This window comes from Somniosus microcephalus, chromosome 21 (genome assembly GCF_052327205.1).
Source record: "Somniosus microcephalus isolate GS21.2 chromosome 21, FLI_Smic_1.0, whole genome shotgun sequence".
NCBI lineage: Eukaryota > Metazoa > Chordata > Chondrichthyes > Squaliformes > Somniosidae > Somniosus > Somniosus microcephalus.
The window spans coordinates 70,051,650-70,073,639 of NC_141007.1; the positions used below are offsets into that span (position 1 = coordinate 70,051,650).

The 21,990-nt window shown below is 42.8% G+C and overlaps 2 protein-coding genes across 8 annotated transcripts in view; one reads left to right on the top strand and one right to left on the bottom strand.

Annotated features, from left to right (window-relative positions):
* Nucleotides 1-1,084: 1,084 nt before the first annotated feature.
* On the bottom strand, nt 1,085-11,288 carry ddx5 (DEAD (Asp-Glu-Ala-Asp) box helicase 5). The gene is made up of 13 exons (XM_085963888.1): nt 11,106-11,288; nt 10,371-10,542; nt 9,593-9,686; nt 8,419-8,552; nt 7,658-7,723; nt 7,431-7,572; nt 7,181-7,341; nt 6,625-6,797; nt 5,526-5,636; nt 4,452-4,513; nt 4,306-4,365; nt 2,783-3,007; nt 1,085-1,966 (listed from the first exon to the last, which is right to left on the bottom strand). The coding sequence occupies exons 1-13, from the start codon at nt 11,150-11,152 to the stop codon at nt 1,464-1,466; spliced, it is 1,950 nt and encodes a 649-aa protein (XP_085820014.1). The 5' UTR covers nt 11,153-11,288; the 3' UTR covers nt 1,085-1,463.
* Nucleotides 11,289-11,819: 531 nt separating this feature from the next.
* Nucleotides 11,820-21,990, top strand: part of LOC147102934 (centrosomal protein of 95 kDa-like) — a 50,529-nt gene continuing 40,358 nt past the window's right edge. For 4 of the 7 annotated variants that reach the window (XM_085963880.1, XM_085963884.1, XM_085963885.1 and 1 more), the window contains exon 1: nt 11,826-12,038. In XM_085963880.1, the coding sequence (XP_085820006.1) occupies nt 12,017-12,038 (22 nt within the window). In that variant the 5' untranslated portion in view covers nt 11,826-12,016. Of the gene's footprint in view, nt 12,039-21,990 lie in introns of all 7 variants that reach the window. The other 3 variants (XM_085963887.1, XM_085963883.1, XM_085963881.1) reach the window with 3 other exon arrangements.

The following is a 21,990-nucleotide window of genomic DNA, read 5'->3' on the forward strand; positions in this document are numbered from 1 at the left end:
GTCTTCGACCTGAAACGTTAACAGTTTCTCTCCACGGATGCTGCTTGGCCTGCTGAGTTTCCAGTGTTTCCTGTTATTTCAGTTAACTTTCATCTAGTGGGCATTTGCTGTGAAAATTAGCTGCTGTGTAAATTAGCTGCTGTGTTTCCTACATTACAACAGTGACTACACTACAACCAACGAGGTACTTTTGGAAAAGTGCTTTGGGTGTCCAGTGGTCATGAAAGGCACTATGTAAATGGAAATATTTTTAGTAGAGTAGATTGCTTGAATTGGACTGCAAGCACAAAACTAGCAGACAGGTTTTTAAATTAATCAAGTGAAACTATACTTATAAGACTTTCTTCAGTAGTAGACATGTGGAACATACTCCTGTTGATTACCCCCTCAAAAAAAGGGGTTAGAAATTGTGGTTTGCATTTAAGATAGCTGTAGGAAATGGTAAAGGATGCAATGGTTGCCGAGGCCAAGGTGGGGGTTGTTTTCTCGGAGGCCAGAATTGAATGAATATTCTGATCTTTTGGTGGATTGTTCTTGGGTCTAAATTAGTATTTATTCAGAAGATTAAGTAGAAATAGATTCGATATAGTAGATTGTATTATTTGTGGAATGAACAGGATTGAGGAGGGTGAAGGACCTTTTCTTGGTCTAAGCTTTATGTTTTAAGAAGGTTCAATTTGCAAATCTGAAAAGGCACATTTCTAAAGTTTCCTTCAACTGACTCCAGGGCCCTGAAGGCAGTTCAAGGAAGCTTCAGAAATGTGGTCTGATCAGAGCATTCTACAATTTAATCCAAGGGAGGAGGAATTACTTCAAAATATATATTAGTGTACCCTTAATTGTACAATGGCCTTACAATACAGGCACTGAAGCAGCCTTTTAGAACCAGTATTAAATTGTGACCACTAACTTTAGCCTAAACATTGACCTCCAAGGTACTGTGCATTTACTATGCAAGCAACTGTTCAGAACTAGAATCACCTAACTACAAATTAGGGTGCCAACTACTAGTTCAGGACATGCAATTAACCAAGAGTGTATAAACTGAAGTGCATTAGTCATGCTCAATTATAAGCCAAAGGAATCCAAATATTTTTTTATTTTTATTTAAAATGACACTTTGGCAGTTACATACATACAGAACTCCAAGACTTTCAAACTTCCTTATTGGAAGGACATGCATCTTTACATACGCTGTGGTACTTTATGCATAAGTTAAACTTGTATAATATTAATCTGCCATTCTAATAGAAAAACACTAACAAAAAATTTCCAAGGAATGTAAAGTAACAAAAAAAAATTAAATAGTGGGGAAAGTGCACCAATCCTACTGCTGCACTGCAGTCTTTCCTGGAATATCAATGGTTTCTAATATTAAAGAACTTTCTCATCCTCTCCTCAAAACAAAAAGTTACAGTACAAGTCAGAAGAGAATGAAAAAACTCAACATCTAGTTCAATAAGTTACTTCTGCATTGCTCCATACGCAAGAGGCATAGGGTAACCAGTCTGTGTCTGGAAACCCATTCCCATCAAAGGTGGGGGTGGATACTGATACGGAGCTCCCACAGACTGCTGTTGACCAATGCCATTGCTCTGCATGGCTTGACTACTTCCAAACTGCTGGACTTTGCCACCGACAGCCTTGTAACCATTTTGACTCTGACTGCCATATGCACTAGCTCCCTGGCTCACAGATCCTGGATAACTGGAGGAATTTCCAAACCGAGATAGACTTGCAAAACTGTTCGTGGAGCCGAATTTCCCAGAACCAAAGGCATTTTGGCTGGCTGAGGTGTAACTTTGTGAATTAAAGCCATTCTCCCGGCTTCCTGGTCCATATGCCCTGTCCAAGCCATCCCTATTCCTAAAACCATTATAACCCCCACCCCTGTTGGAACCAGAGAATCTGTCTCTTCTGTCATCACGGCGATCATCTTTATAGCCACCCCTACCCCTGGAACGACCTGTTTTAAAAAAAAAAAAACACATTAGTACAATTACAAAGTGACCAACATTTGGGACCTTGTGCACAATCTTGCATGCAGATTACTTATGAAATCAAACTTCATGCTTCACCAACTGCCCCCTCCCCACCTACCATCTCCAGGCTGAATCATTACACAACCATGGCGTCCAGCACAACCCAAACTTTAGCATCCATGTCACTACCCTTCCCATAAAAGCCATGTTTAACTGCCTGCACCTGGCCCCCATCTCAGCTGATCTGGCTGGTCTCTCATCCTCAATGTCAAATGCATCAAAAAACCTATTTACATCCCACCCTCCAAGTCACACACACAAACTCCACCCACCCTTTATGCCCTACATTAGTTCCTAGTTCCCCAATGCCTCAGTTTGACATTCTTATCCTGCGTTAAATTGCTCCTTGACCGTACCCATCCACTGTCTCCAACCATCTCAAGCCCAGTAATCTCATTTCATGTCTCCAGCTGCTTGTGCATCACCCCACCACCCTTTTCCCCCTCATCAGTGGCAGCTATGTTTTCAGCCACTGGAGGTCCACTCAATTTTCCTCCCTAAACTTCTGCTTCCCCCATCTACTTTAAAACCCACTTCTGACCAAGCTTTTGGTCACCTCGTCTAATCTCTGGCTTGACATTCATCTTCCTCACCCCCCTCAACCAACTTATGATTTACATTTTCTACAATAAAAGCATGATGTAAAAATGAAGGGTGCTTTTGAAATCCCAGTTTAGTCAAAGTTTAAGTTTACAGATTATAAATTTTACTTAAATGCAAACTTCTTGCCAAGTAGTTACCTGAACCTCTGTCTTCTACCATCTGAATTAGCTTTGGGTTGATAGCCTGATTTGCCTCACGAAGCACAGAGATAAGGTCATTTGCTTGCTTTATGTTGCCAGGAGTAAAGAACGTGTAAGCTGTGCCAGTTTTGGAACTGCGGGCAGTTCGCCCAATGCGGTGAATATAGTCTTCAGAGGAGTTAGGGTAGTCATAATTGATGACAAATTTCACATCTTCAACATCTGTAAAGTGTTGCAGTGTTGCAAAAGCAGGTGCAAATTATGCACACCACAACAGTCAGATCAAAAACAGAAGTTAGCAAGTGAGCAACCAGCTGCAGCATCATGACTGTAAAGCAAATGTTAAAACAACCCTTAGTTCAAATCCTGTGGGAATACTACTGTGGGAAGAGAAAACAATGCACACTCCCCTTATATAAAAAAAAAAAACCCAAAATTTTAGAGATACTTTGAGATCTTACCATTGGGAGTATGCATTCACTAGTCCATTCCCAAGTCAGCGAACTTCCCACATGTTATCAAGTGACATCCGGATGCTTCTACACAGTTGGGGCCACTTTGTACATTGTTGCCTCTTCATGTGCCATTCAGGACCTTAGAACAGTCAGGCAAGGTCCTTCCTACACATTCATGAGAAGCTCAGGATTCAGGCCACACTGCACGTCTTGCCAAGACCAAAATAGACTACAATTAAACAAAGCCCAATGGACACCTATATCCCCAATACCTCCCCCTACTCAGTTTTCCTTTTGACATCTTGTCTAGGCAAGCACTTCTAAGAAGCCAGTGTTCACTTGAGAAAATGTCTCTGTTTGGCAGGTCCTGACATGACTAATGTGCATTAGGTGAGGGAGGAACTTCAGAAATTATGAGGGCATTACACTGCTAGATCAGTGTTGTCTAAAGCTGGGATTCTACCAATCTTTCACTAACTTGTGCCAGTACTCACCACCAATTTCTGAAAAAGAGAATCTTACTGATGTTAACGCTGCTCTCTCCATTAAAAAAACAAACATGAAGCATTGAACAAAGTTTAACATGAGACACTTGTTCGGCACACCACTATTTTGGTAACCTTGCTACAAAAAAGTTAAAATTTAGCTAACTAAAGGGGGGGAAAAAAAAAAAACTAGGGCATAATGCTGAGTGAATATAAGTAAACAAATGAACCAAAGATTTAATGAATGAGGAGTGGTAAGTGCTTCACGTCATCCAGGGCGAGAACAGATTTTAGGGTGGCGGGTTAATGTTGACCATTCCGCCTTTTGAAGATTACTGGCACACAATGCTCTCTGCTCAGCATCTCTGTACTCGACTGGGTAGCTGCCAGCCGATCACATCGATTAGTCCTCCTTCCCCTTCGAGTCCTCGAACTGTCATGCCTAGGCCCTGCCACAAAGACTGCACCTTTACACAACTTAGAAAAAAAACGCAAAGAAATGTTAAAGAAAGCAATGATATACTTTCTTTAAATTTGAATAAAATGGGGAACAGGCAGAAGTTGAATTGGCATTACTAACCTAAACCTCTGGATGCAACATCTGTAGCAATAAGGATTGGTGCTTTGCCTGACCGAAACTCTATTGGAAAAAATAGGGGAAAAAAAAGTTAAGATCATGCACACTTAGAAACTCGCGATTTGAGTTCAAGCTAGAGCACTACTTACCATTTAGAACCCAGTCACGCTCTGGCTGACTCTTGTCACCATGAATACACATTGCTGGCCATCTACAACAGGAAACAGATTACTATGACATACTTTGAAATATCTGATAAATCTAGAAAGACACTTAAAATTAAGTGCATAATAAGGTAAAACTATAAACAAAGTTACTCATCCTGCAAACAATTTAAATCCATTTTCCAGGCAGGTAGATTTCATTGAACTGTACAAGCTATAAACAAGTTAGAGATGCTTGGTAAGTCACAGCAATTGGCAGAAATCTTTTTCTATGCTAGGTCTGTATTATCCTGCCAATTAAATTGAGCTAAATGCATAGATAGGAAGAGTGTGGCATGCAGCTGTAACAATAGTGTATACAACACTTGAATTCAAAGCCTTTTTTGGACTGAGACATTATCTGGTCATTTGAATTAAGTAAGGTGGTAACTTAGCACTCAATTTTAATTGGTCTCAATTCAAAGTCTTGTGATGCAAGGTTAAGCTTGGTTAGCTTTTTCATGTTGATAACCAGTCAGCCATAATTTGGGGACTCAGGAACAGTCAGTAGCTGTGGTGCACTAGCAGACACACCATATCTAGTGACTGGCTGCTTATTTCATGCTGCTCCACCATGGAGACTTTCCAGATTCCAAAATGCTGGAGGCTACTGAACAGCTAGTGTGCATAATGTCCAAGCTGCATGACATTTGGACTTTATTAAAAAATTAGGTACATCTAGTTTGTATTTTGAACCCCCCACTAATTCATTATAACATTTGTACATTTGCAAATAGCTATTTTTCTACACAGAAAACAAATCCATTAGAGTAATTCAAATTGGCACTAGTCCCAAATGGACAGCATATTTGCAAAAGGAAGCTTGAACAGCTATCTACTCAATTTCATGAAAATAACCCAAACATCTGTTCAGACAAGAGGTTTGAGCAAGGACAGGCAGAATACATCTCAAGTGACACTTTAGCTCAGTATTTTGATATTTGACAAAGATACCAATTACAGAATAGCCTGTATCAAGTGATTAACACATGCTGGCAAGTTTAAAGATTAACTGCTTACCCATCTCTCCTCATTCGCCTTGTAAGCTCATCACATCTCCGTTTAGTCTCCACAAAAATTATAGTTTTGTTTTCTTTTTCACTCATTATTTCCTCCATCAACCTCAGCAACCTAGAAGTTTACAAAGCAGCAATAAATTTTTGGCACTATTGCAGTTTAAAGTATAGAGATTTAGACATAAGCAGACTGAAGAGAATTCTGTAGTTTAATCAAAGGCTCTTGGAAATAAAAAATTCTCAATGTGTAGCATAACTTCCCCAAGACAGGCCAGAAGCATATCTTGAATATCCAATTGCCACCGAGTTAGTGGATAGCCAGAGCAACCGACCATAAATCATTGGACTGCAGGCTTTTCCTTTGCTCCAATGACCTGGAAAGTTTAGATGCATGACCAGGTGAAGCTTAGCTATAAAGCCAGCTCCACAGCTCACTATTTGACACTCACCATCTATAGTCAACCAGAAGATACAATTTGAAGGTAATTAAATGGTGTACTAGAAACAAGAACATCTAGCTATGTTCTTCAAACTGTGTCAGGGCTCCTTACTCAAAAGATAGTGCCATTACTGGAGAAAAATGGAATAGAATGAACTTAACTTCAGGAACCCCATGAATCTCATTGATGTCATGGGTTCAAGATCACATTCAAAATTTATGGGCATGGGGTACTCATACTCCTGGAATACTTCCAAAGTACTCCTTTTGTGGAGGAAGAAATAGCATCAAAGGGAAAAAAAAATTACAAATCACAGATGCTCAAGTCTGGGCTCTTACTGCTAGGCTACTCCAGTAGTTTCACTGATGGGGAGCAACTACGTAGGCTTGGACTTGACTCCAGAAACCACAATATAGACTGGGAAGGCAAGTGCTCCATCTGTAAAATGGTTTCCAAAATAAAACAGCCATTAGGCTGCAACAGCAAACGAGACATCAAATTCCAGTATATGCATTAAGTAAAATCCTAAGAAAAGTCCTAGGCTTCCCTTTAGAACAGAAGTGGTGCAATGTAGAGGGGGGGGGGGGGGCAGGAGGAAAGACATATACTCATCAATACCTGGCAATCATGGGTCCTAAAATTACTACTCTAAATCTCACTTACTTGTCATCTTTCTCAACCTCTTGGCACACATCTATAATCTGCAGGATGTTGTGATTGGCACTAAGTTCCAATGCGCCAATGTTAATCTGAACATATTCCTTCAAAAAGTCTTCAGCCAACTGTCGAACTTCTTTGGGCCAAGTTGCACTCCACATCAAGGTCTGTCTGTCAGGCTATTGAGGAAAGAAATTGTTATACACAAGAACTGGTCCACGAGGGGAGATGGCCAAAAATACACAATGCACCTCAAGCACATCCCAGGAAATTAATTTCCTAGTTATATATTAACCCACATCCCCAACCCAGGCATTAGTCTAAACAGGATCTGCTTTTGATACAAACAGCTAACTGTAACCTGCTTTTCCAAACTTCCTGCTCTATAGTGACACTCCTGGGCAACTAATGAATTGCAACAGAAAGACATTTGTAACTAGCTTCAAAATGGCTCAGCTTTGAACAGATTAATTAGTCGGACATTTTGAACAATCTATGGCAAACATTTAAGTTGTGGGTAAAGGAAGAAAAAAGTAATTTCAAAATAAAATTTGTCACTTACCCGGATTTGTTCAACAATTTTCCTGATCTGTGGTTCAAAGCCCATGTCAAGCATTCGGTCTGCCTCATCAAGTACCAGATATGTGCATCTCCTGAGATTTGTCTTGCCAGCTTCCAAAAAGTCTATCAATCTACCAGGTGTTGCAATGCAGATTTCCACACCTACAGCATAGAAGATAGTTAAGCCACTGATTTAGTAAGAGCATTACTGACATTCAGTTTTATTACATTGAAGACATAGCAAACAATACCTCTTTCAAGATCCCGAATTTGTGGGCCCTTTGGTGCTCCTCCATAAATACATGTAGATTTTAGACGGGACACTCTTCCATAATCATGTGCCACATGTTGTACTTGTTGAGCCAGCTCTCTGGTTGGTGCCAGAACCAGACACTAAAAAAAAAGTGTTTATAAATTAATGTCAAATTTCAATCTGCTAGCAATTCTTGCAATACAAGTAAAGTAGCATGCAACTTACTATGGGGCCATCTCCACGTTCCAGGAAAGGCTGGTGATTTATGTGAACAATGGCAGGCAACAAGTACTGCAAAGAGAGAGAACAGTTAATACAATTGTCAAAAAGTTTAATTATATAGCTCAGAAATTGGAGGGGCAGATGGAGAGAAAGTTTCAAAATAGTCATCTATACCATTAAGAATTCACAATTGGTCACTTAGGGGCAACATTAAATTCACACTTTGTAAAATATATCAGGGTCAATCCAAACAATACAGTATGACAAAAATCCTTTAGGCAACACCAGTGATTTATGCAGTCTGATACACAAGTCACTACACTTGAAAGCAAATTAGAAAAACTTCCTCAGTGCCTTACACATTTCTCTGGATGTCCCAAAATGCTGTAGTCAAAAATACTTTTTGGAAACAGTAATTGCTGTTATGTAGGCAAACAAAGTAGCCAATTTGGAGACAGCCAGGTCCCATACACAATGAGACAAACCAGAAAATCTGTTTAGTGACACTAGTTGAGCAATAAGTTCTGGCCAGCATCAAGAACTCCATTGCTCTAGAGAAATGCTACAAGGACAGATGGGGGCCTTAGCTTAATGTCACATCCAAAAGATTGCACTTGTAACAATGCAGCACTGCCTCAGTACTGCACTGAAGCAGCAGTCTAGGGTATGAGCTTAAGTGCTGGCGTTGGGCATGAACCCAAAACATTCTGGTTCAGGCAAGCTGAGTGCACGAGTACCTCAAAATTACAGCTAGTTATACTTACGGCAAGTGTTTTACCAGATCCAGTCTGTGCAATTCCAACCATGTCCTTGCCACTAAGTGCAACAGGCCAACCTTGAGCCTGAATAGCAGTTGGTTCTGTGAAATTCTGCTGCATTAGAACATCCAATACATATGCTGTGGAAGGGAGGAGAAGGTTTTTTTTAGGTGAAAGTTTTAACTGCAACAGTAAAATTGGTCAGATAATGAGGAAAAAACTTTTAACTATGCTTTCTCAGGAAAATTTTAATTGCCTGTTAATTTTCTCAGGTTTGCTGCCCAAGCTGCTTTGTTGACATGACAACATTCAAGAGTAGCACCATGGGACAGAACTTTAAAGCAGCTGATACAGCAGCCTATAGTTGTTTCCTAGCTTCTGGTAGCTCCAGAATGATCCAGGATAGTTTGGTGTTCCCTCCCTGCCCATCATTCCCTACAGAGTTGCTCCAGTATACAGGAGAGGTGTCTCTCCAAGGCAGCTAAGAAAATTGACATGACTACCCTTCTCAATACATTTACTGAATTAGATTTTAACATAGAAGATAGGAGCAGGAGTAGGCCATTCAAGATGATCATGGCTGATCATCCATTTTGAAAGATGGATGTATGTTGTACAGCAACAGTAGAAAATGCTCCCAGGAGAATCACAACAGACTCTGCATTTAAAACTAGTAGGCTGTGTCCCTGGGAATGAACTTCAGAATCTTCCATTAAATTAACCCACTGTATACAATTAGGCACCCCCCCCAAACTAGAATCCAGTTACTCCAGTTTGGACTAGTCCCCCCCCCCCCCCCACCATCACTAACATTTATCCCTTGCTGGAGTACAGTGCTACATGCAACTCAATCATATCTTGATGACCAACTTAATCTCAGTGCAGTGGATTGAATGTGGAACCTTATGGCATAGCTACTCATTGGAGTTTTGAGATTGCAGCAGTAATCACATCAGATCAAGGGCTTACACTAATGCCATCTTATTTTATACTCCATAGCATCACCAAAACTAAAGTAAACAGTTCATAATGTATGCAATTAACATTGACCACAAGGATAACTCAGTTCTAGTAGTGTAAAGGGATGTTTCGCTGCAACTAGGATATTTGCTACAAAGTTAACCAAAATCTAGATATTTAGTTACAGTTGCTATAATGCATTTGTATTCCATATACTTACTTGGAAAATTTGCTTCAACAAAGTTGAAAACTGGTTTAGGGCACCCAAGTCCTTTTACTGTGATTTCTTTGCTTCTTCTGTACTGTTCAACTTCCTGTTGCATCAATGGTTAAGTGTTAGATACATTTTTTTAAATTACCATTTAAAAATTCTACTTTAACTATCAATACAGAGCCACCCATATCAATTTGCATTAGATGTAGTGTGCATGGCCATAAACTATTAAAATTGAAAAACTGGAAACTGCCTTTGACCAAGTGAAGTTCATGCCAGTCAACCCAAGAAATCAAACAAATGGCAAGTTAAAAAACCCCACTACTGGCATTTTGTGACGAATACTTCACTTCCTCATTGAAAACACTAGATTTTTGGTCCAGTGACTCACCCTGAACCGTTAAGAGACATGTCCACCAGGGGGAAACCAAACATTAGATCAGAATGCTAACTATAGTGCACTAGACTTAAGGAAACACTTGTCTGCTCAGTCATATAGATTACAATGGGCGGGGAAAGTCGACGGTCCATCCCTGACTAACAAGAATGAATCACCGGTATTGGCACACCTAGAATAACCCATCACCCACAAGCACGTGCGTCATAGCAACATCTTACATTCTCCACTTCACATTCCCTCCTGATTTTAAAGAAAAAAAAATGACTTTCCCCTTAAAACCCCCGTAGCTGCAAATGAACTTTTAAATACAGCGACTGTCATTTCCTTCTTCCGGTACTAACTAACGGGCACTGAGTTGCCAATTTATTTCAACGCCTTATGTACCATAGTCCGGTTCACCACGTCCATGTGCTCGACGTAGAAGTTCTTCTCGAATTTGGGCAGCTCTTCCATGTCCCATTTTCTTTTCCTCAGTTTCTCCCCCGGTTGCCCGAACTTCCTACCGGGAGGAGGCGCGTTTCTGCTGCCACCGAAGCGGGGTCCACTCGAGCCGAACCTTAAAAATTAACACATTTAAAATTAACACTTAAAAAAAACAGCAAAGCAGACCGGTACAAAGACCTGACATCACTCAGGGAAACACAGTGAGCCCTTCACCAGGTGGCTTAAGAGCCATTTTCTGCCCCTCTCCATCCCCCGGCCATTTTAGATACAGCAGTACAAGGAAGAAACCTGCGACACGAGGTCAAATGGAGAATCGAAAAAAAAGATAAAATTGTTAAAACTAACATTTATTTCGTTGCAAGATTAAAAAAATTTACGAACTGGACCAATGTTCAAATTGAAAATGGGGGAACAAAATAAGGTTTCATCAAATTCCCAATTTTTTTCACAAATATCCTCAAAATATTTTTTTTAAGTTTTTATTTTCGCGGTTACAACGACGCACACAATAAATACCAGCCAGTTTTATGAAAAAAACGACCACATGGCAGCCGCTCTTTCTCTCTCGCCCGGCATTTTTCCGAGCCATCAAAACGGAACCGGCTTTTTTTTTCCGCCCTCCCTTCCTCATTGAGTCGATTTTTAAAAAATATGTTTTTAAAAAAACACACTTACCCGCCACGCTCTCGATTACGGTCACCTCTATCATAACCAGGCATCATTGGAAGGGAAAAAAATGGGGGACAAAAAAAGAAAAATGCGAATGCTTCAGCGCTCGAGATAGAAAAAAAAAACCCGTGTATAAAGATGGCTCAAGCGCAGGCTGTGCGGCTGGAGCTAAAATGCCGGTTCCTTGTCCGCCTTTAGTAAATGCCGGCGACAGGCTCACCGCCCGGAACTCATTCCCTCCGCCGCGTATCCCTCCGCAATTCAAAACCTACGTCGCACCAACTCGGCCCCAAATACCACATTGTCCCCCTCAACCCCCGCTTATCGGTCCCTCCCTGCACGTGTAAGCTCTTTTCGAAAATGAACGTAATCCGTTTTCCAAGTGTTTTTTTTAAAAAAAAACAATTTTTCACTTTCCGATTTTGACAGGAACTACTTTGTGTGGCGGTGATGAGCGAGAAGAGGCTTTTTTTTCCCCCTTGACGACCGTGATGACGTCAATCAAACTATCAGGGAGGCGGAGGAGGAGTTGGAAAAAACGTTTCAATAAATAAAAAACGTACCAATTAAAATAATCTACTGGATCAAATATTGCAGCCATGGTGGTTTATACTTGATGGGCGGTGGATAGGGGAAAATAATATTTGGGGGGGGAGACAGCCCCAGCTTGTGACGCAGCTCCGGCAGTGGGCGGTTGGTGATGCGAGGGTGGGAGCCAATCAGCAGCGAGAGGTGGTTTAAATGTACAGGCTGCTGTGTCTGGGCAAGTTACCTGAGAACAACATGACCTGAGCTGCAGTCAATGTGAGAAATTGGCGTTTTGGCTGTGTGTGTGGTTTTTTAAAAAAACATTTAAAACCCGACATTTCTTCGAAGGGACCAACAACAATAATCTCACTCGCATTTCTCGAGGCAGTATGGAGATTCAAGAGGAGAGAGGTTGGTTCCTCTTCCAGCAGTAGGCCAGCTTGTGATCTAGATTATTTTTCTTAAAACTTTCCCTCCCTCCCCCGCTAGTTTAAACCATGTCAGCTGCCACGACGTTTATTTTTCGTTGTGTTTTTTGTTTAAAAGGTGATTGACTTAAGTTATGTAAACCAGGAAGTGTTTTCTTACTAACCCCTCTCAGTGTCAAGGTAACCAGAAACTTGTTTGCAGGCGCCAACTGAAGCGGCTAAAAAAAGGGGTGGGAGCCTCGCCCAAGCATATTGTTTGTCTGTGTTAATTAAAGTGATTGAATTGCCATTTACAGTATTAGGCTGGTAATGTGTTTATTTTCATGTATCACTTTTATTGTAATCCCAATTTTCGCTGTGTTTTTGTGTGGTCATAATGTGGCTGAGGGGATTCGTGTGATATTAGTAACAACTTTTTTTCAAAGCTACAACCAATGTTAGTCGTTAGCCAGGTGGTGGTGTCCGAATTGAAATGGAATCTCTACTGGTTTCGTCCTCCTTGCCTCCAGCAAGGTGGGTGAGATACTGTGCCTGCAGTGTTGCTTGTCAAATCAAGTGCCAATTGCTGGTCTGTGGTGCAGCATATTGAATGTGCCTTTCAGCTAGGCAGTGTTTTCCAGAATTATTTTCGGTCTATTGGTTACTACCCATCCATAGCTTGATTTGACTTTGTTGGTGTGATTTTATTCTTGGGGCCTGATTATATATGATAGGATCTCATATTTATTGAAATTAAAGTATGGAGTTCCAAAATAGTCCCTTCCCATATGTTGTAACAAAGTGCAATACTGTACTTGTAAGAAATACTTAACTGGTATTGCCAGTGAGGCCTTACTTGTACTTCTTGAAATATTTGTAATGCATATGGTGAGCAGTGTAACTACTGTTTGTAGCGTCTGGTTAAGTTTGCCTTGCAATAATTGTCAGTACCAGATTTTTACGAAAGTCAAAAAGCTTGTTAAATATACTGCTTTTAGAAAATATTTGTTTAATTAATCGAGAAGGTAAAACAAGCTGATTATTAGTGTAAATACACTCCTACTCCTGTATGGTGACTCCTACCTACAGGGTGTGTGCACCAGAGCGAGCACAAATAACTTGCTTACCAGTCTAATATGGAATTATAGCACTGTACAATTAACTTCCATGCTATGACAACAGCAGTAATTGGTCAAGTAACAAACCGCTAAAGCAGGACTTCTCAATGGCTTCAAGCCTATTGCTCTTGGATCGCAACTGTGGCCTGTTGGAATGAGTGCTTCCACCTGTTAGCTGTGTACTGACTAGTTTTCTGCTTTCTACCAAGGAGCTCAGAACATAAGAAATAGGAGTAGGCCATTCGGCCCCTTGAGCCTGCTCTGCCATTCAATAAGATCATGGCTGATCTTCTATCGCCACTCCATTTTCTTGCACTATCCCCATATCCCTAGATTACCTTAACATGCAAAAATCTATCGATCTCTGTCTTGAATATGTTCAACGTCTGAGCTTCCACAGCCCTCTGGGGTAGAGAATTCCAAAGATTCACCACCCTCTTGAGTGAAGAAATTTCTTCTCATCTCAGCCCTAAATGGCTGACCCCTTATTCTGAGACTGTGACCCCTGGTTCTAGACTCCCCAGCCAGGGGAAATATCCTCCCCGCATCTACCCTGTCAAGCCCTGTAAGAATTTTGTATGTTTCAATGAGATCATCTCTCATTCTTCTAAACTCCAGAGAATATAGGCCTAGTCTACTCCATCTCTCAGAGGACTATTCCCCCCCACAAATCCCAGAACTAAGTCTGATGAACCTTCGTTGCACTCCCTCTATGGCAAGTATATCCTTCCTTAGGTAAGGAGACTAAAACTGTACACAATACTCCAGGTGTGGTCTCATCAGGGCCCTATATAATTGCAGTAAGATGTCTTTACTCTTATACTCAAATCCTCTTGTAATAAAGGCCAACATACCATTTGCTTTCCTAATTGCTTGCTGTACCTGCATGTTAACTTTCAGTGATTCGTGTACAAGGACACCCAGGTTCCTCTGAACACCAACATTTAAAAAATACTCTGCTTTTCTATTTTTCCTACCAAAGTCGCTAACTTCACATTTCTCCACATTATATTCCATTTGCCATGTTCTTGTCCACTCACTTAGCCTATCTGTAACCCCTTAAAGCCCCTTTGCATCCTCCTCACAACTTGCATTCCCACCCAGCTTTGTAGGTGCACATGCATCTTTTTTTTATTCGTTCCTGGGTTGTGGACGTCGCTGGCAAGGCCAGCATTTATTGCCCTTGATAAGGTGGTGGTGAGCTGCTGCCCTGAACCACTGCAGTCCGCGTGGTGAAGGTACTCTCTCAGTGCTGTTAGGGAGGGAGTTCCAGTATTTTGACCCAGTGACTATGCAGGAATGGCGATATATTTCCAAGTCAGGATGGTGTGACTTGGAGGGGAACTTGAAGGTGATGGTGTTCCCATGCGCCTGTTGCCCTTGTCCTTCTAGGTGGTAGCGGTCGTGGGTTTGGGAGGTGCTGTTGAAGAAGCCTTGGCGAGTTGCTGCAGTGCATCTTGTAGATGGTACACACTGCAGTCACGGTACACCGGTGGTGGAGGAAGTGAATGTTGAAGGTGGTAGATGGGGTGCCAATCGAGCGGGCTGCTTTGTCCTGGATGGTGTTGAGCTTCTTGAGTGTTGTTGGAGCTGCACTCATCCAGGCAAGTGGAGAGTATTCCATCACACTCCTGACTTGTGCCTTGTAGATGGTGGAAACGCTTTGGGGAGTCAGGAGGCGAGACACTCGTCGCAGATTACCTAGCCTCTGACCTGCTCTTGTTGCCACAGTATTTATGTGGCTGGTCCAGTTAAATTTCTGATCAATGGTGACCCCCCCCCCCCCCCCCCCAGGATGTTGTTGGGATTCGGTGATGGTAATGCTGTTGAATGTCAAGGGGTGATGGTTAGACTCTCGCTTGTTGGAGATAATCATTGCCTGGCACTTGTCTGGCGTGTATGTTACTTGCCACTTATCAGCCCAAGCCTGAATGTCGTCCAGGTCTTGCTGCATGTGGGCATGGACTGCTTCATTATGTGAGGAGTTGCGAATGGAACTGAACACTGCAATCATCAGCAAACATCCCCACTTCTGACCTTATGATGGAGGGAAGGTCATTGATGAAGCAGCTGATGATGGTTGGGCCTAGGACACTGTCCTGAGGAACTCTTGCCGCGATGTCTTGGGGCTGAGATGATTGGCCTCCAGCAACCACAACCATCTTCCTTTATGCTAGGTATGACTCCAGCCAGTGGAGAGTCTTTCCCCTGTTTCCCATTGACTTCAATTTTACTAGGGCTCCTTGATGTCAAGGACATTAACTCTCACCTCACCTCTGGAATTCAGCTCTTTTGTCCATGTTTGGACCAAGGCTGTAATGAGGTCAGGAGCTGAGTGGTTCTGGTGGAACCCAAACTGAGCATCAGTGAGCAGGTTATTGGTGAGTAAGTGCCACTTGACAGCACTGTCGATGGCACCTTCCATCACTTTGCTGATGATTGAGAGTAGACTGATGGGGTGGTAAGTGGCCAGATTGGATTTGTCCTGTTTTTTGTGGGCAGGACATACCTGGGCAGTTTTCCACGTTGTCGGGTAGATGCCAGTGTTATAGCTGTACTGGAACAGCTTGGCGAGAGGCACGGCTAATTCTGGAGCACAAGTCTTCACGATAGCCGGGATATTATCGGGGACCACAGTCTTTGTTGTATCCCGTGCACTTAGCTGTTTCTTGATATCACGTGGAGCGAATCGAATTGGCTGAAGACTGGCTTCTGTGCCAGTGGGGACCTCGGGAGGGGGCTGAGATGGATCATCCACTCGGCACTTCTGGCTGAAGATGGATGCAGATGCTTTAGCCTTGTCTTTTGCACTCGCATTCTAGGCTCTGCCATCATTGAGGATGGGGATATTCCTGGAGCCGCCTCCTCCCGACTGGATGTGGCAGGACTGCAGAGCTTTGATCAGATCCGTTGATTGTGGGATCGTTTTGCTCTGTCTATAGCATGCTGTTTCCCTTGTTTAGCATTCATGTAGTCCTGTGTTGCAGCTTCCCCAGGTTAGCCCCTCATTTTTAGGTATGCCCGATGCTGCTCCTGGCGTGCTCTTCTGCACTTCTTATTGAACCAGGGTTGGTCCCCTGGCTTGATGATAATGGTAGAGTGAGGGATATGCCGGATCATGAAGTTAGATTGTGGTGGCATACAATCCTGCTGCTGATGGCCCACAGTGCCTCGTGGATGCCCAGTTTTGAACTGCTAGCTCTGTTCTAAATCTGTCCCATTTAGCATGGTGGTAGTGCCACACAACATGATGGAGGGTGTCCTCAGTGTGAAGACAGGACTTAGTCTCCACAAGGACTGTGTGGTGGTCACTGCTACCAATACTGTCATGGTCAGGTACATCGGCGACAGGTAGATTGGTGAGGACGAGGTCAAGTAGGTTTATCCCTCATGTTGGTTCTCTCACCACTTGTCCCAGGCCCAGTCTGGCAGCTATGACTCTGTCAGTAGTGGTGCTACCGAGCCACTCTTGGCGATGGACATTGAAGTCTCCCACCCAGAGTACATTCTGTGCCCTTGCTACCCTCAGTGGTTCTTCCAAGTAGTGTTCAATATAGAGGAGTACTGATTCATCAGCTGAGGGAGGGCGGTAGGTGGTAATCAGCAGGAGGTTTCCTTGCCCATGCTTGACCTAAAGCCACGAGACTTCATGGGGTCTGGCGTCAATGTTGAGGACTCCCAGGGCCACTCCTTCCTGACTGTATACCACTGTGCCGCCACTTCTGGTGAGTCTGACCTGCCAGTGGGACAGAAACATAACCAGGGATGGTGATGAAGTCTGGGACAGTGGCAGAAAGGTATGATTCTGTTTGTATGACTGTCAGGCTGTTGTCTCTATGCCACATGTCCTTGTGCCCCAGTGAATGGTATGATTACTATCTACCATATGAGCCCTCCATAGTTTTAAAATGAAAATGTGCCCACCATAGAGTTAAATGAAAATGATTAATTATATACCAGATAGGTGATCTTCCAATAATCTGCAAGATAAACAGGTTTATCTACTGCTGAGGTGGAAGTTTTAGTGGCAGTCTACTGCGCTGGATTTAGATCAGGCTGGAAGCCTGCAGGCAAAAAGTGGTTGTCGATGGATTAGGATCTGCTTGGAGACTGGTCACCAGTGGTACCTGCAGGGATTGGTGTTGGTACTATTGCTGTTTACTATTTTTATTCGGGTGTAGGTATTTAGGAACAATTTGCAAGTTTGCGAATGATACAAGTTATGTGCCAGACTTAGGACTATAGATGATGCTGAATTACTACAGGCAGATCTAGATGTGCTGGGGAATTAGGCTCGTGACTGGCAAATGATGTTTAATTTAGAAAAGTGCAGTATTATGCATGTGGGCAGGGTGGATGCTAAACATACGTACATACTTCAGGGAAAATGATGAAAGCTGGTGGAAAAAGAAAGCGATCTGGACGTTCTGGGGCATAGATCTCTAAAGGTTCATGGCCAATGCTGTGAACCGATAGCTAGAGCGAATAGGGTGCTAAGATGTATTTATAGGACCGTTGACTATAAGACCGTGTACTATTTTGTCCTTGTACAAAATCTTGGTTAGGCTTTGGTACGAATACTGTATCCACAGTTTTGGTCACCTCACACGGTGGGTGATATTGCGGCTTTGGAAAGGGTGCAGAGGAGTGCCACGAGATTAATTCCCAGTTTAAAGCATCTTGGTTACCAAGATAGGCTCAGAGCTGGGACTCTACACTTTAGAGAAGCGTAGACTTAGGAGTTTGATCGCGGCTTCTAAGTTGATAAGGGAATAGATTGTTTGAGTAGACAGTTTGATTCAATTAAATAGGTTAGGGAGGACCAGGGGTCAAAATCTCAAGTTATGTAAGCCCATAACTAGATAAGATGTTAGGAGGTGGTTCTTTTCCCAAAGAATAATGGACCTGTGGACCAGGCTGCTGACTCGTGCGGTGAACGCTGATTTGCTAAATTACTTCAAGTGAGAGCTGGACCTATTTCTGGCTGGGGTGTAGATCACCTCGTGTGAAAGATAAGTACTGTATAGTATTAATCAAGACCAGAGTGGTCTCCTGGACTAGTTGTGATCGCCTAAAGGGGTTGAAGAGAAATTTTACAGATTTCCCGCCCCGCCCCCCCCCCCCCCCCCCAAAAAGAGCCCTGGGTTTTTAATCTGGTTTTTCGTCTCTCCCTGGAGATCACATGGCTTTCGGGGTGGGGAGTGTATATACTGTGATGCACAAGGCATTGTAATTGTGTGGGGTCGGCTGGAGGGACCAGTGGGTCTTTCCCTGTCCAACATTGTCGTATGTTGGTCCTGTTTATAGTGCTTTCTGCCTTTTATTGGTGGGTAAATCCGAATCATGGCACCAAGATCTGTTCGTATCAGCAACTTGAGACGTATGCAAATTAATGGGAACTTTGTGGCCCTCAAGACTCTGTGTGGTATGCACCTCTGTGGCCCACTAAGACAAAAATAATTAGTTATCCATTGATAGTGCGGTAGGATTAGGATTATAAGCCTGTATGAATAATAAAGTTTATGAAGGGTAAATTTAATGAAAGTATAGTCTGTATATGAATGAGGGTTAAGCATAGTTTGTAGTGGGAAATTTACGTGAATATGGATTATACACTTTTTTTTAAAAAAGGATCAGCTATGAATGACTATTAAACTCTGTAATATATATGATCTATGTTTAATCCTCATTCATACCGTAGCCTCCAAAAATTAAAAATTTGTATAACCTAATATACTCTCCACTACACCCTGATTAGTAGCCAGCATATTTTACCACTGAAAGTAGGATTCTGTTCCCTTTCACAACTCTTTCTGTCTGCTGCAGACAACATTTCATGCGTCCTGAAGGCAGAGAAGTGACCTGCTTCCGGAGCTTTGCCAATACCAATTTGGGACGGATGCCAGACAGTGCATGTGGATAGTGTTATATGTGGATAGTGTTATATAAGTGTTGCCTGTCATTTCCTGTAATCAGCTGGATTTTATTACACAATATACTGTAATTGTGACGATCATTAATCCTTAGAACACGAACAGTCACTCAGGAGTGTATTGATTGTCTGTGGCTGTCGCAATGACCACTTCCAGCAAAACTGAACTTTGCCACAAATTACAGAAAATGTTTGTTTGAAACTTTGGTACACTGGAGTGACTTCAAGGATGTAATCTCAATTTAGGATTCAAATGACTTAAACAACACTCCTCGACTGCCTTTTAATTCATTTAGGCGTTGGCCATGACTCAGTGGGTAGCACTCTGAGTCAATATTTGTGGGTTCAGGTCTCGCTCCAGAGACTTGAGCCGACAATCTAGCTGACACTCCAGTGCAGTACTGAGGGAGCGTTGCCATCTTTCAGATGAGACGTTAAACCGAGGCCCCGTCTGCTCTTTCGAGTGGAAGTAGAGGTTCCCATGACGCTATTCAAAGAAGTGTCCTGGCCAATATTTATCCCTCAACATCACTAAAACAGATTATCTGGTCATTCTCACTGCTCTTTGTGGGACCTTGCTGCTGTGTGGGACCTTGCTGCTGTGTTTCCTATCTTACAACAGTGACTACACTGTATGGGGAAACCTAGCTACGAACCTGCATCATACTACTCGGTCTGATGTAATGTTTTGGCACATTGCTGGGTTTTTTACTTGGCATGTACTTTAAATGCGTGTACTCACCCTTTGCATTTTGGAGTGTCCTGAAACTATGAAAGGTGCTGTATAAATGGTTGTTTTTCTTCCTTTCCCCTTTCTTTTCCCTCCCCCCCCCCCCCCCCCCCCCCCATACGCGCCAAGCTTACCTGTGTCCTGCTTTTCTGCAGTTCTTCAGCCCCTTGCTGGTTTGCCTCTTAATATTTTTGCACTAAAATTGCTGCATCTTGCCCATCACTTACACCCCAAGCTTTGCATGCAATTAATCCCTTACCCATGACGGGCAAGAAGCAGGTATGGGGTAGGTTGTGACCTTTGGGTAGGAAGTGGATACAAGTCATGAAACCGCCAGCCTGGGGAATGGCAGTGGAGACCGATAGGTGAGGAACAATGCTGGCCTTAAATTTGAAATTTTAAAGACCAATTAAAATAGTCATCTTACAGCATCGCCTAGAAGGACTGATGTGGGAGATATAATTTGCACTAGTAACAATGTACCCTTTGCTGGGAACACCAAGTGAGCAAGCTAAACGACCCATGTAAAGAAAAAGAAAGACTTGCATTTATATTGGAACTTTCATAACCTCCGGATGTCCCAAAGCACTCTACAGCCAATGAAGTACTTTTTGAAGTGTAGTCACTGTTGTAATGTAGGCAACACTGCAGCTAATTTACTCTCAAACAGCAATGTGATAATGGCCAGATATTTGTTTTTGTTATGTTGATTGAGGGATAAATATTGGCCAGGACATCGGGGAGAACTCCTCTGCTCTTCTTTGAAATAGTGCCGTGGTATCTTTTATGTCCACCTAAGGGGGCAGACAGGGCCTCGGTTTAACCTCTCATCCTAAAGATGACACCTCCGACAGTGCGGCACTCCCTCAGCACTGCACTGGAGTGTCAGCCTAGATTATTTTTTTTGTGCTCCAGCCTCTGGAGTGGGACTTGGACCTACACCCTTCTGAGGCAAGAGTGCCATCCACTGAGCCATGGCTGACACTATGTGTACTTCTAAACTGCCATTATTACCCAGGTGTATGACAACAGGAAGTGTGTACAGATACAATACTTTTACTATAAAATAAAAACGGAAAATACTCCGGTCAGGCAGCATCTGTGGAGAGAGAAACAGAGTTAACCTTTCAGGTCATTGACCTTTTGTCCAAACTGGAAAAAGTTAGATGTAACAGATTCTAAGCAGGGGCCGGGAGAAGGGGAGGAAAGAACAAAAGGGAATGTCTGTGATCGGATGGCAGGCAGGATTGATTAATAGACAAAAGGACTACACAGGATATACGGCACAGAAACAGGCCATTCGGCCCAACCAGTCCATGCTGGCGTTTATGCTCCGCTCGAGCCTCCTCCCGTCTTTCCTCATCTAACTCTAACAGCATAACCCTCCTATTCCCGTCTCCCTCATATGATTATCTAGTCTCCCCTTAAATGCATCTATACTATTTGCCTCAACTACTCCCTGTGGTAGCGAGTTCCACATTCTCCCCACTCTCTGGGTAAAGAAGTTTCTTCTGAATTCCCGATTGGATTTATTAGTGACTCTCTTCTATTGATGGCCTTTAGTTCTGCTCTTCCCCACTAGTGGAAACTCTCTCTGTATCTACTCTATATCAAAACCTTTCATAATTTTAAAGACCTCCATTAGGCCACCCCTCAGCCTTTTTTCAAGCGAAAAGAGACCCAGCCTGTTCATCCTTTCCTGGTAGGTATACCCTCGCATTTCTGGTATCATCCTTGTTTTTTAAAAAAAGATAAAAGGGATGATGGTGCAAGGCAAAAGGAGATGGTAATGGGACAAGTAAAGAAACCGAAGATGAGTCTAGAAGGGGTGTAAACTGGAATGGCAGAATCAACAACTACCATGTGAAAAAATAGAGGCAGAGGTTATGGTGTGAAATTGTTGAACTCTATGTTGAGTCCAGAAGGCTGTAAAGTGCCGAATCGAAAGATGAGGTGCTGCTCCTTGAGCTTATGTTGAGCTTCGTTGGAACAGTGCAAGAGGCCAAGGACGGAGAGGTCCAAGTGGGAGTGGAGCGGAGAATTAAAGTGACAGGCGACCGGAAGCTCGGGGTCACGCTTACGGACTGAACTGAGGTGTTCCGCTAAGCGGTCACCAATCTGCGTTTAGTCTCCCCAATGTGGAGGAGACCGCATCGTGAGCAGTGAATACCGTATA